This window comes from Scomber scombrus, chromosome 19 (assembly GCF_963691925.1).
Source record: "Scomber scombrus chromosome 19, fScoSco1.1, whole genome shotgun sequence".
NCBI lineage: Eukaryota > Metazoa > Chordata > Actinopteri > Scombriformes > Scombridae > Scomber > Scomber scombrus.
The window spans coordinates 23462815-23477446 of record NC_084988.1 but is presented as its reverse complement, the minus strand read 5'-3'; the positions used below and the strand labels follow the sequence as shown (position 1 = coordinate 23477446).

The window sequence follows — 14632 nt, the reverse complement described above, 5'->3', positions numbered from 1 at the left end:
CCGCTTACTCAGAGAAGCCTTTTTTGTGGTTCCTGCTCTAGAGGACAAAACCTACTAAACGAAGTGAATCTAGCTAGAGGATGTAGAATGTTCTTCCTTTTCGAAGCATTGTTGAAAGAAAGTGATGAAAAGATGAAAATGTCTAATGACATAATGGCATTTTTTAGTCTCTTTCTGACTTCCCTTCCCTGCTTGTGGCACTCAAACTTGTTTATTACTACTGAGGATGTAAAGCAGCCGGTTTAACATATATTGTTAAAAAAAGGCTCTGTCACTTCCTAGAACGGCTGTTCACTGTAGGCTTTAGAAAATGTTACTTTAACAGGAGGAAAGTGTTTTTTGGTGGGGACTATTTTTAGCGGTGGATGAATCCACATTCAGTGCTCGAGTGAGTGTTTCTGTCAGCAGGACGATGCATGTGGGACGGCGTTAAAATAAACTAGCGTGTGTGTCTTCATGGTAATGAAAGAACATGTAGTGCAGCTGTGTGGCTCATTGATGTGTTTTTAATCTCTTTTTTGTTTTACATCGACATCACTCTGACATTGTTAAGATTAAGAAAAGCTATTACCCTATAAGGTTAAACAAGTAAAACCATGTGGTCAAGGTGACATAATGAAATGCTGACTGCTCCTATGAGATGTGATTGAAACTTGGGCGGATGGTGTCAAAGGTTCACGTGTCTATATGCGGTTATTACCCATCGTATACGAGCATCAGTTGCACTTTTGATTTGAGACGATTACCCTGGTGTTACCGCAATGCAGATAGATAATGACCATGGTTCCAAAATCCAACGTACACAAGTCTGACAGCTCAGTATCTTGTCTCACTGAGTGGACAATATGCAAGATATGTGAGAGGCACTGGTCTCCTCACACATACTGAGTCCTCATTGAACCGTGGCCAAACAGGTATGTGGCGTTTTGTTGTACAACGGTCACAGTCCTGTCATTCCCGCTCTATTTCCCCCTTCTTACTTCCTGCTATCCATACAAAGAAAAAAAACAGAAATCCCTTGTTGCTGCCCCTTTTTCCCGCTGTTTGGAATTTTACACATTCCTTCAAATATCGCCCACCAATTTCTTTTTTCACCAACTTCAGTTGTTTCCTCGTCTAACTATCCATCCTCTCATTTTCCATTCTCTTTTGTCCCCACTGCTGCTAGACGTCTGTCTTTATCGTTCACTCCTCCTCAGTGTTTCCTGACTCGCTCTGTGATATATGAGCCGTGAGAGACATTTGCACCTCTGAGTCCTACTGCGTCCTGTATCGTCCTGTCTTTGTGTGGGCCATTGTCAAGAGTACACGGGGGAAAAAAACTAAACTATAAATTAAACTGTGATTATTACTGTACACACTTATTTATTTAACATGCAAAAAGTACAAGAAATGACATTGGACAGATGTTGAAAAAAGCAAAAATTGGCTTTGAGTTTGTTTGTTTTTTCACACATTGCAAGTTGACTTGGACATAATATTATTACTATATATAAAGTGAAAGAATAACATTGACTGTGACGACTGTGATCAATAGAATAGAGTTATAGAGTAAAATAGTATAGAATTATTATTAATTATTATATGATAACAACAATATTCACCATACAGCTTATATTTGCTGCTTTGAGTTTTGTTTGGTTCATTTTGTAGCATTAGTGCAGTAGCACCACCTAGTGGATGTAGAGCTTATTGCAGCCAGGATAAAAGCTCTTCATTCTCATTCATTCATTCATTCATTCATTCATTCATTCATTCATATCAATATAAATGTAAAGTGAAACATTTTAAATTAACATAAATGTACAGGAGAAATGTAAGATCTTCATAGAGTTTTAACATTAAAATAACTTACTTACATTAATTTCAAATTAAACTGATCACTCAGGTATCTGATTAGTCCACTTTGTGTGGAAGTGTCTCCAGTCCACTAAAAAGCTATTAATATATTAGAGTTGTTAGCATTTTAATAGTGGTGTGTTTCTCAGATATTGAAAAACTGAGAGATACTAATGAACTATTCCTTTCAATATGTCAATAATAAATAAAAGCCTTAACAATGCCTGGTACATTGTGGCATTTAAGTATGAATATTATGCAAAATAAATCACATTATTTACATGTTTTTTTTGTCTGTGGTTTTGATTGCAGATCCCAAAAGTTATTTAAAAACACCTGATGCATACTTCATTTTGCTGGTCATACGGTCAGTTGCAAAATGCCACTGAGTTGGCAAATTAGTTTTTTTGTGGTCAGGTAAAAACACTCAAAGAGGTCAAAGAGCAATTGACACACAGACTAACTGCAATTTTCCACTGACCACAAACTAACCCATGGACACACACACTGGGTAAAATAAGTGTTGACCCAGCATCCTTTTATAGACTTTAATCTCAAAAGCCTTTTTTTTTTTACTAGGTAGAATAACAAGTGTTGGAATGAGAAGTCACTTGTTTACAATTTGGGAGATCCACTAAACAGCATGTAGATGCTGCACGCTGCCAAACAAACAAACATGACTCAACAAAAATGAGCCAGTATTATTTTTAGGAAGAAGAGAGGGATTAAAATGACAAACCATTGCTTGAAAACATTAAATCATCACATCCTCTCAGAATTTACAGTCTTATTACACACACACACACACACACACACACACACACACACACACACACACACACACACACACACACACACACACACACACACACACACACACACACACACACACACACACACACACACACACACACACACACACATTCCATAATTTATGCCAGTTTCCCAGCTCCAGCTCTACACACAGATACATGTATAACTAGGTCAATATCCTGCTTATTTTGTAGTTTACTGAGTTATCGGTGGCTTCTTTATCTCCTCCTCCACCTGTGTTTCAGGGATGCCACTGTCTGCGCTTTCAGGCTGTTCCTCCTCCTCCTTGTGTCCGGACCACCGCTGCTTGAAGTGGCTGTTGAGCCGCTCCAGGATGTCGATGGAGTGGTTGATGAGGAGGGAGAGCCAAGCCAGGCCGAAGAAGATCCACGAGGCCATGAGGACGCTGTACCACTCTGGGTATTTTTTCTCTGGATTATTGTCTGGAAAAGAAAGGCTCAGTAAATGCTAAACTACAGCTGACAAATAAAGTAATAAAACACTAATTGCAGTGAAGCTGCTAATAAGAAAATTCTTGTATATGGTCTTCCCACCTAGGACTCCAATCAGCACTACGGTGTGTTATGTATTACGGTGCTGTACCTGCCACAAAGTCTCCAAAGCCAATGGTGCTGAGGGTGATGAAGCAGTAGTAGATGGCCTGAGAGAAGGTCCAGCCCTCATGCTGCTGGAACACAATCATGGGCATGATGAAGAAGAGAACCGCTCCAGTCAGGTAAGACACCAGATGGACGAAGAAGCGGGTACACTTCTGCCGTGAGATGTGAAAGGAGTCAGAGGGGAAAAATCTCTTCTAGAGTGATTTGAATATTAAGTTAGACTTTAGAGCAGGTGATTGAACATCTCCTCACCCTTCGCCCGGTCTTCCCCTCAAGGAAGTCAGAGATTTTCCTCTCTATAACAAGCATGTACTTCCCCACCCTGTTGAGCACTACCAAGTTGAGTGGGATGCCAAATAGTGCGAAGAACACGCAGAAGATCTGTCCAACTGTAGATCGGGGACTTATGTTCCCGTAACCTGCAAAAAGTTTAAGTTGTTAGTATGTGGAAGGAGAAATTGTCTGCAGAATGATATTTGTGCAGTTTGACACTACAACACTGTTTTCACATCTATCTGCCTTAAACCTGAGTTGAAGATGTGTCACTACCAGCATGATTTATGACTTCACAGCTAGTTTGTAGCCAGTTGTGGTCCAGTATATAACTTACAGAGATACTTAGAAATGTGAAACCTCCAATGCACGTACATTTTAAGTGGGGGACATCCCATATCCAGCAACTCAAATTTTAAAATAAAAACATATTCATAGATTCTGGAGTTTTAAATGAGGGAGAAGGCATATATGCCATTTTATAATTTTTCTAACAAAGTAACTGAACTGAAAAAACAATATCAGGCAACAACTCCTATTTAGTTTTTAGTTACGTTGCCTGAAAGGATCTTTGACTGTTCAGGGATTTAGTTTATTTAATCATTTAATATCAAGTGAGTCACTCCACTTTTCAAAGAGCTGCAAACATACCTTACTTCACTGTTATGAGTTTCTACAAATATTAAACGTAACATAAATTACATAAGCAATGAAATATATGAATATGCATGGGAATATACAATGGCTTGATATTGATCATGACACAGATTGACACAGAGTGTACAACCCTCTAAAAGCTTTACCAAGCAAATCGTTTTGATTATATAACAGATATTCAAGAACAAGGTCAAGGTGGGAGCAAACACATTGAAGGCTTCAGGTCAGACTGATAATCAACATAGCTGACCCAAGTGCTGTGTAATCAATTTTTAAATGTAAATTGATGCACATAAATAATGATTTAATCTATGGAGAAATATTTTGAGTCAATTACTAAATTTAACCTATAATCTTGTTGTACTGCCGTGTAATGACAATAAAGGCATTCTTTTCTATTCTATTCTCGTGGAATTAAGAGGCCTATTTACACTGACATTGGATATATGCTGTTTTTGGCACATCGAAAATATAATATATAAATATCAATCTTGGAATTCATGTTGTACAGTCTAACCTATAGTTGTGACCACTGTAGCTGCAAACACAGCTGAGCTGGTGAATTTCCAGAATCCGTCAGATGTGTAGTTTCCTTTCAAACTCAGGCCCACCTTTGATGCATCTTGAACAACCTGGAAAACAAATCAAAATCACTAACTGGACTAAAAAGGTTCAACTCTTTGTGTTTGAACTCAAACTTTTTCTGTAAGAAACATACATTTTAAAAAGTGTCATCGTCCTGAATTTGGGTCAGACCTCATGACCCTGTTATGCGACTCCTGTACATATTGATTCAAACCTTTTATGGGTATTTGGACACTTTGCCAAAGTTGTCTGCATGACCCAGAGAAAACCTTTCTCAGCACTGAGCAAATATGTTGACACAGTCTGTTACATAAAAGTCTTGAGCTCATCACCCATGTGTGAAATTACGCCTAAGAAACAACAGTGTGAGACATGTGGCCTTGTTATCTAAGACTTTACATCTATCAGTTATGATGTAACATTACCTAACCCATGAGGTGTAGTAAGTGTTGGCTAATTTTAAAAGGTTACACACAAGAAATCAAATGACATCATAATTTTGGGATTATTTCTGCCCTCTCCCAGCTTTTATACCTTTATACCACCTTAATATGCCATGAGAAAGCACCTGTACCGCCTTAAATTTCAGCTTTTAACACAATTATTGGAAGGCGCAAGGGATTTCTCTCTAACTCAGACAGACTTACTGACACTCTGTTGTTTTTTCTGGCTGTTCAGAGTGGAACATAACATACTTTCATCTCAATTAAACGGAAGACATGATACATTCGCTGCGCCTTTCAAGGAAAGGATTACACAACTTTGCTGCTGTGTAAATCAAATCAGGGTTGGACACACAGGCAAAGCAGAATGTGCAAAGATGAAAGGCAGCTGGAGCTGGAATTTGCATGGAAGAAGCTGCGTCTCTGTCACATAAACAACATTCAAGATTCCAAATGGGTCTCAGCTCTATAAGAGATTACAAACATCTCTTTTTGTCAGTGGTAGAATAGCTTAATGTTCTTTTCTGATAACCTGAAGTGTTGAATGGTGCCACCTGGTGAATTTTTGGCCTACTACTTTTGTTGATTATGTATGTGATTAAATAACACAGTGGATGAAACTGCTAAGTATAATAATAAGTAGTGGGTGTTGTAGTATAATACATTGGTTTTCTCATGCTTTTGGCTACATTAAGCACAATATACTGTGACTTTGTAATATGTGTTACTGTAAGACTGATCCAATTAATGAAAAACATACACAGTGTCATTCTGTAAGTATTTTAATGATGATGGTGACATTTCTCCATTAACAGAATGAGAAAACCACTAAACAGTGGGACTGTGGTGAAGATGTAATTAATGTGGTCTCCCAGTAAAACCCACAGGTCAACTTCTACAACTACACAGCAGCAGCTAGTAGGGCTGGGCATCGTAACTTGACACCTTTAAAGTATCGACCGAAATAAATTGATACCAAGTCATATTGAAACATCTCCTGTCAAACGATACCTGCAGTCCTTTTTGTACCCAGAGCTAGAAAATATGACTATTTATATGGACTTCCCCCAGCCAATCAATGCAAGCATTCTTCAATTGAATGTAATGGGTATCAAATGAAGTACTCAATTGGAATTGGTTTCAATTTAAGGGTACTTGGATTGGTACTGAATTGGTAATTGTTTAAACAATACCAAGCCAGTAGCAACATTGATGTGAAATGCTGCACTTTAGATTTGCATGTTGTCCCCTGTCAAATAAAACAAATGTCTGGAAGTGCAATTTTCTGACATCTGTAACTGTGTTTGATGTGTTGCTACATTAAAACATGTTTTGTGTCTCTGTGCCTCACCTGAGCCACTGCCACCAGGCCCTCTTGGTTCAGACAGGTGTACGTCTTGAGCAGCCTTTCTTTGTTCAAAAGTAAATGACTGATGTCCTTTTGCCCGAGATGTCCCTCCAACTTCCAGAAAACCACGCCGCCTATCAGCACGTAGGTCACGTAAAATATCCCCAGCATGAGGATGGAGGAGACCTTGGCTAAATTAAACATTTCTTTTATCATCATCTTGGAACTTTTGTAGATCCAGGCGAGCTCAACGTGTCAACCTCAGCAGATGGGGGACGGCGATGTGTGAGAGTTTACCTGCTGGGCTTCTCATGTTTCCATGCATTACAGGCAAATGAACCTCCACCCACACTACTGTTTCGAATCACTCCAATGATCTGTCATGCAAATCTAGGGAATCAAAATGAGCAGAAGGAGAGAGATGCCAGCAGAGTTTGGGCTGCAAGTGATGACTATGGGTATGTTCAAATTTGAAGGTTTCTGTCCTTTGATAGAGGTTGACGGACGATACAGGACAGTAGTTCTAGAATAGGTCAATTATAGACCAGTAACAGTAGTTTTTGTGGAGTTCTCAAAGACACCAATGCACTCCACAAACCAAAGAGTATACACATTATACATCACACTATAGTTCAGCTGAATTATGTTTGTATTTCATCCTTCAGGACAGCTGTCTTACTCACTAAGATAAGAGGTACAGTGACAGTTAACAGAAAGCGTGAGAGGCAGAAGACATCCTGCTTTATTCCATCTGCCTCTCTGGTATCAGTCCTGTGTGTAATGTGCTCTCGGCTCACCTCACATCACCATCTTGATTAATGTGTTTGTTTAAGATAGCCCTCTGTGCTCAATTCGCTGCAGCTTACCATCAGTACACAAACACAGATGTGAACTCACATGAGCTACATATGCATATATATACAGCAGAAATAATAACTCTAATGATCTTACAACTTAAAAATGTTCAAAGTACAAAAAGACACATTTGTAGTTCAGTAGTTCATTTCAGAATTCTTCATTTTATCTCAGGATGGAAAAACATTAAAAAGGTTCCTACCTGATGCTTCACCTGATTAAATATGTTTTCTTATGGAGACTTAAACCCTGATCGACTCTTTTTATTAATTGAGGTAGAATTTTCAAACAAGAACCTGTAATATCTTTCCAGCCTGAGCATCACAGTGGCAGTGGGCAAAATATCATACAAATATCATCAGTGTTTGCTACAGTAACAGATAAACAGCTGGTACATTTGTTTTCCTGCTGTACTGTCAATCAAAATATTCACCTTGAAACAATCTAACAATCTAAATGCATTCTACCTAATCTATATTACATGCAGACAACCCCATCTGTGGTTAACCATCAGATCTTTGAGGTGTCCTCAAGTTTACTGGAAGACACGTCCTCTTCCTCCTCTTGTCTCTTGAAGCCTGGGTGAGTAAGGCCAATGACATGCTCCATTATTCTGGCTCCCATATTGAGGATAAGAGCAAGCCAAGCCAAGGCAAAAATAACCCAGATACCTGCAAGGCTGCGGTACAGAGAGATGTATTCCTTGTCTGGGTCAGTCCCTGCAAGGAATGACATTACAATATGTTAAATCAGTAATAAAGATTTTGTTTTATCTTTTACTTTATATTTAAAAATAAAGAATATAAATAGTTGTATTCAGATAGAGAAGACTGCTGGGGCTCTTCCGCCATGTTAGTGCTTGTTTGTTCTCTCTCTACTCACCCACCACATAATCTCCAAAACCAATGGTGCTGAGGGTAATGAAGGTGAAGTAGAAGCCTTCGCCAAACGTCCAGCTTTCCACATAACTGAACATCAGAGGAGGGATGACCAGAAACAGCAGGCTGCCCGTGATGAGGAACGAGCTCACTGCCAACACTTCGACTGCTTGCTGGGAAAGGAACACAGCCAAATCTACATTTAGGTGACAGCTTATTTTAAAATGATAAAAAATTGGTCAGTCCTGTACCTTGTGTGGGACTACTGAGACCATCCCCCTCTCTAGTCGACCCAGGTGGATGGTGAGACATTTGCCCAGCTGTTTGAGGAAGGCCAGGTTCAGTGGGATCCCACACAGTGCATAAAACACACAGAACACCTGACCGGACACTGTGCTGGGGGACAGATTGCCATAGCCTGTGGACCAAAGGAGGATTGATCATTTAGAGATGCAGGCAGCCAAAAGCGGACAGTTAAAACAATGAATTTATCACAAGGCTCACCTATAGTTGTGACTACTGTGCCTGCAAAAAAGAAGGAGCTGCTGAAATCCCAGTTACTGGGGTTGGTTGAGTTGCCGGAAGGATTCACTCCCTTTTCCCAGGCATCTAAAATCACCTGCACAAACACACAAAAAAACACAACTTAAATATTAAAATAAGGTCAAACTCATTTTTTTTTTTAAAAAGGCTGCAGATGGGTCATTTTTGAGATATTTTGGATCGTGACAGACTTATTTATTACGTCCACTTACTGGAAAAGACCTTTAATAATATGTACTTTGCCTAATCATAAAATTGATTTTCCAATTTCTCTGTCTCACAGTATTTGATAAGCCATTGTCATCACCATCTTTACTCAGCCATTAAAACATGTTTGTATATTTGCAGACTCGTTTACAGCCAGGGCCTTTTGTCAACCAGGTCACTGATGGACACACTGACAAACACAAACTAATCATGTCTGTATCTATTGCTGGTACTATTCTATGTTCGGTATAGATTTGAACATAAGAGTTATATCATTCTGGGGCAGATTAACAAAAACCCACATTGCATTGTAAGTTATGAAATCCAGATGTTAGACTTCAGTAGGTCTAGACTGCCTTTACATATCACACATGAATTGATGTACAGCAGGTTAACAGAGAGGAACAAAGCAAAGGCAAACCTGAACAAACTTCTCCAAGGCCGGTCCATCCAGACAGGTATAATTAGACAAGAAATTCAACTTCTCCAATTGGAAGTGGTTTCGGTTTTCTTTCTCTGCCTCTCGCTCCAGTATCTGGAAGATGGTTGCCCCGACCAGCAGGTATATGAAGTGGGCCAGAACCAAAAGTACTGTCCAGCTCAGTTTGACTGGGACCAACTGGAACCTCGCCATCAAACTCCCCCAGTACGCAATTGACACACAAGCTGGCACTCAAACTCAAGAAAGGTTATTCACCTCAGAAAGGACGAATGATCAAATTCTTCATGAAATATGCAGATCTCGTGTGTAATTCCCCCAAAACAGCTACCATGGTTGCAGGTCGTGAAAAGGAAATGAACATATACTATATCTGAAGTCGCTGAGAGTCAGATTTCGGTCATCAATAAGATAAGAGTTGACCATTCGTAAAGCTGCATTTTCACTCATACGACTGGATAATGCTCCAAAGTCAAAACATCTCCGCTTAAAGCTCTCACTCTGATTGGTCAGAGTAACATAGACGTTGGGCGTTGATTTATGTGTTGCTTGGGTAACCGTCAAACTACTCTCCTCCATTAGGGGCGACATCTGGACACACTTTCAACTGTTTCCACTAATAAGGAAGCAGTGGTAGCATCTTGTCAGCAGAACAAAAGTTAATATTTTACCTGACTGCTGTTAGTCGTTCGAGCGCCCACAATTGCCAAAGACCTTTGCCAGAGCCTTTCAGTAGGACTCTGCTTTGTGGGGACTAATTGTATTCACTGACAGTTAATTGGAAACCTGAGGAGAACATAGTTGAACCACAAATTATTGGGTTTTTCTGAATTGACGTACGTTGCAGAATTTGCCATTAAAATAATCCAGATTGGTGCCACAACTTGAGATATCTTAAAGGAAATAAATCTAATTTCATTAAGTATAGACATGTTAAAATCTCATTAGTTTAAAAGCTCAATTTTTCAAACCCTAAAAAGTCTGCTAGAACAATCATCCGACGTTTTCCGCAAATTCAGGAGCCGGTCATGTTTATGGTCAGATGGAGAGGAAGGAGATGACATTTTGGAGAGGTGTAGAGAGCACTACTTGATTGTGGGCCATAAACCAAAGAGTTGAAAGAAGTCTCAAGGGAGAAGCTAATGGAGTTCTATGGCTCCTGTGTTTATAAAGCTGGACGGTTAAAAAAGGCCTGAAAGCATGTTAAAAAAAAGAGAGAAATCATAGACATTTGAGTAGATGCCAACAACTACAGTTATAATCATCAGTCCTTCACTGCTAAGTTGATGTCCCAAAGTCACTGAGTGCGTGCCTGAAAAGAACTTTCCGAACTCCTTTTTGTTATGCAATAATAGTATAACAAGAACATAGTAAACAGTAGAAAATAAATGATTGCCAATGCTGACATTTAAAATTTTAAAACAGTTGTAGGATTTTGTGATATTGATTTTCTATGTAGATGTGGAGTTATGCACTTAATTAGTTCCCACTGGTATTTAGTCTGATATAGAAATGTGATGTTTGTGTAATATGTTTCTCTTTGGTGCCAATTTAAGAGAGCTTTAAAGGGGAAATATTATGCTTTTTGGTGATTTTCTCTTTCTTATGTACTATAATGATGTCAGATATCTATGTTAAATATGGTCAAAGTTCCAAAAAATTCTTTCTGCAAGTAAAAAGTCAGGGCTTCAACCATCTCTGAACACTATGTAACATTTTTTTCTACCTTGCTGACGAGCTGATGTCAGAATGCTGTAGCCTTTGTTGCTAACATTGTTTTTGTTTGCTTGTTTTTTTTTTTTAGGTGTTATATCTTTTAGATACTGCAGTTTTACTGGCATTTTATGCACACCACGTATTTTATTACTATTTATTACATCATTTACTGTACAAATATTTGTTTTATTACTACAAAGTTTTTGTATTTTTAGTAATAAGTCTTAAGTTTTTTCCATTGGATAGTTAAAGATGTGTGTCTATGTGATGTTACGTGGCTGTCTATCATATTTCGGATCTGATTCCAGATCCAACAAATATGGATGTATTTGAAAAATTGACATTTTGAGTACAGAAGAAGAAAAAGTAGTGAAATCCTGTTACTAAAGTTTGTTTCTTGGTTTGTGGACGAAGTGTCCCAACTTGGCCGTGACTCATCTTCCTGAAGCTGGCCAAACAGAACAGAGCGGACTCATCGGGAGGAGGGCCTTGAAGAGACAGGAGTTAAAACGGCCTGTTTCAGACAGAGGATGAACTGTGGGGGGCCAGTTTAAGATAAGTAAGGAGTTTTTAACTGTAAATCATGCAAAGATAATCCAGTAGAGTCCCATAATATAAATATAGAGCTGGAAATGTTCATGTTATGTCCCCTTTAAATACACACGTCATGAAGGACATCACCGATGTGACAGATAAATAACAGATATCATGACTTGGCCAAAGAAGGCTCTTTGTCCTAGGCAACCCTGCCTAGATGCAAATTGTGAAGCTGCTTGTCATCTGTCAAACAAATTGACGCAAAGCCATGCAAACAGGTTGTTCCAGTGTTGACTGGTTGTCTTGTGTCTACGTTCACAGCAATGGCCCTGAGGTGACTGAAAAGATAGATTTTGATTATCAGCTGACATTGACGGGTCAAGTGGGCGTCAGAGACTTTGGGACGGTCGGATGGGACTGATTTATTGTTTGGTGGATTGGAGTGTGTGTTGACATGGTTAAGACAAGTAGTACAAACCTCATGTTAATCAGACCTGCTTGTCAGTCTCTCAGAGGTAACTGTGCATAACATTCAATCAGAACCATCAAAATAAATAGTCACACTTAAGACTTACTGTGAGCCACTAAAACACTGTGAATCAGCCAGTTCAGTGCTGACAACCGACTCAGTGTCTCTTATCTGCACTGAACTACCAAATAAAATATAATGATTATTCAGTTCAATACTCAAAAATCAACACTCAAGGCAAACAGATGTTTGTAACCCGATTTGAAATTCAAATACTGAGTCTTGACAAGGCCTGCCTTAGGTATTTCCCTGCCTGTTGTGCGTCATGGTATTGGCTCCTCCTTCACTTGTCCCTGAATATCAATCGGCATGGATGGATAGTTCAAGGACCAAATAATCCAATAGTAAAACTGCTGCACAATAATTTGACCTGTATAATTTGCTGATGAAATAACAACACCTGGGGAGATCTTACAGATTACAACCTTTTGGAATATAACTATGTGTGGACTTCACCAGTGTTGGTATGATGAGGGATAGTAGTCAAACTAAATTTGACTGCTAATGGGCCGTATTTCAAATATTTTAACTAATGACGTAACCAATGGTTTTAGTTGTACTTTACCCTTGGAAAATAATGAAAAATCACAGTCCATTTTCTGGATAATTTTCCAGTTGAGTTCCAAAGATATATTTGCCACAGGAACCCCTGTACTATAATTACAATATGGAAGGAAGTAACTGGGAAAGTAGAGCTATGATAGTTAGCATTACTGATGAAAAATAATAATAACTGTAAAGCGCAACAGTAATATGCGTTATGGCATCTCACATCTGGTGAGCATTATAGCATCTTTCATGTCCTTCACATTCAGTTTTATTTTTGATACAGTGTTTTGTGCAAATTTAAAAAGCAATGCTATTTTTTTTAAAGAATCTGAGAAATAAACAGCTAAACAACTGTACAGATATTACATACTTTACAATAGTTACAAGGCGTGTAATATTTAGAATCAAGCGAGAGCAGACAGAAATATGAAATGCATGTGTCATTATAAAGGTCGAAACTTCCTGTAACCATTAAAAAAAAAATCATGATTCATTGCATCTTTAAACACATACTGGAGCCAGCTGGTTTCCTATTGTCCCCTCCTTCCTCTGATATCTTGAGACAACATTTGTTCAGATCAAATGGCTGGCTCGGCCTGTGATTTATACTGTCCTGCTGCATCTCCAGGAGGTCAACAATTGTCTGTGTGTGTGTATGCATGTGGGAATCATACAGGATGTGTGCCGTATGTTTGGCAGAGGTTCTCCTTCGCGATCATTTCTTTGCACATCTCCATTGTCCATCAATAATCGGGGATGTCTAATGCGTGTTTTCAGGGTGATTTTATCACCTGACAGATGTGGAGGTTGCTCAAGCAGTCATACGATGTTAACTTCAGGGCTTCCCGTGCTTCCACAGGACTTCGTGTTATTTCTGAGGCGGGTCTGAAATCATAAAAAAAACACCAGGCATGGACATCCAGTTGAAAGTACAAAAACATAATACAATAAGTCTCTCCTTCAGGCTTCAAAGAAATATATTTGTTGGCCTTTGGAGCTCCGAAAAATCTTTATTAACAATGATTTTTTAACTACAATAACAGCCTCCTCTCTGAAAATGTGCTGTCTGTTTCTTTTTGCCAGGTTCCCTACACTTCCCAGCATGCACCAGTGACTTAAAAGCTGTTTTGATAGAAGGGATAGCACCATTCAGGGGTTACCAAACAACCAAGGAGAGGGGCTTTCCTGTCAAAACACAGTCGCTATCCAGCTTAGGAGTGCCAAGTTAAAGAGGCATGAAATGAGTCTTCCTTACCCAGAGAGAGGGAAGAAAAAAAAAGACAGGAAAGAATGAAAGAAAGAAAGAAAGGATAACAAGCTAGCGAGAAAAAGATTTCAGAAGGGCAAATGTCTTCCCTCAGCCCGGCTGTTTTTCTGTCTGGTGTCTCTACTCATTTGGCCATCGGTCTGTCTGTTCACATGACCTCAGCCGCTCCGCATATCTGGTGGCGAACCACAAGACAGCCGAGTCCACTTCACCGTCTGCCAAAGTAAGCAGCTACACGAGGGTCAAAGGAGAGGAGAGAGAAAAAGAGACGGAGCGCGTGTGTGTGAGAGAGAGAGAGAGGGAAAGAGAGAGAGAGAGCAACCACTTAAGAGCAAAAGATGGGCAGCAGTAGAGGCTTCTGAGGGTGTTTATGTGAAAAACAACTGTCTGATTTATGTGATCTTTCTCACAAGAATGTCCTGACTCATCACTACTACTGCCAGAAAACAAAACAAGTGAATCATTCTCAGCTTGTAATTGGTAGATTGTCAAGTGTTACATCTTGCAGATTGTCTGGATCTACCATATGTGAAA

At 39.2% G+C, this 14632-nt stretch overlaps 1 protein-coding gene across 1 annotated transcript; it reads right to left on the bottom strand.

The window, feature by feature from the left end:
* Window positions 1–2318: 2318 nt before the first annotated feature.
* kcnk17 (potassium channel, subfamily K, member 17) lies at window positions 2319–9695 on the bottom strand. Its single transcript, XM_062439806.1, has 10 exons — window positions 9483–9695; window positions 8816–8930; window positions 8563–8729; window positions 8316–8484; window positions 7981–8152; window positions 6582–6804; window positions 4720–4834; window positions 3525–3691; window positions 3246–3424; window positions 2319–3109 (listed from the first exon to the last, which is right to left on the bottom strand). Exons 1-10 carry the CDS (start codon window positions 9693–9695, stop codon window positions 2848–2850), a joined length of 1782 nt encoding a protein of 593 aa, XP_062295790.1. The 3' UTR covers window positions 2319–2847.
* Between the last annotated feature and the right edge of the window lie 4937 nt (window positions 9696–14632).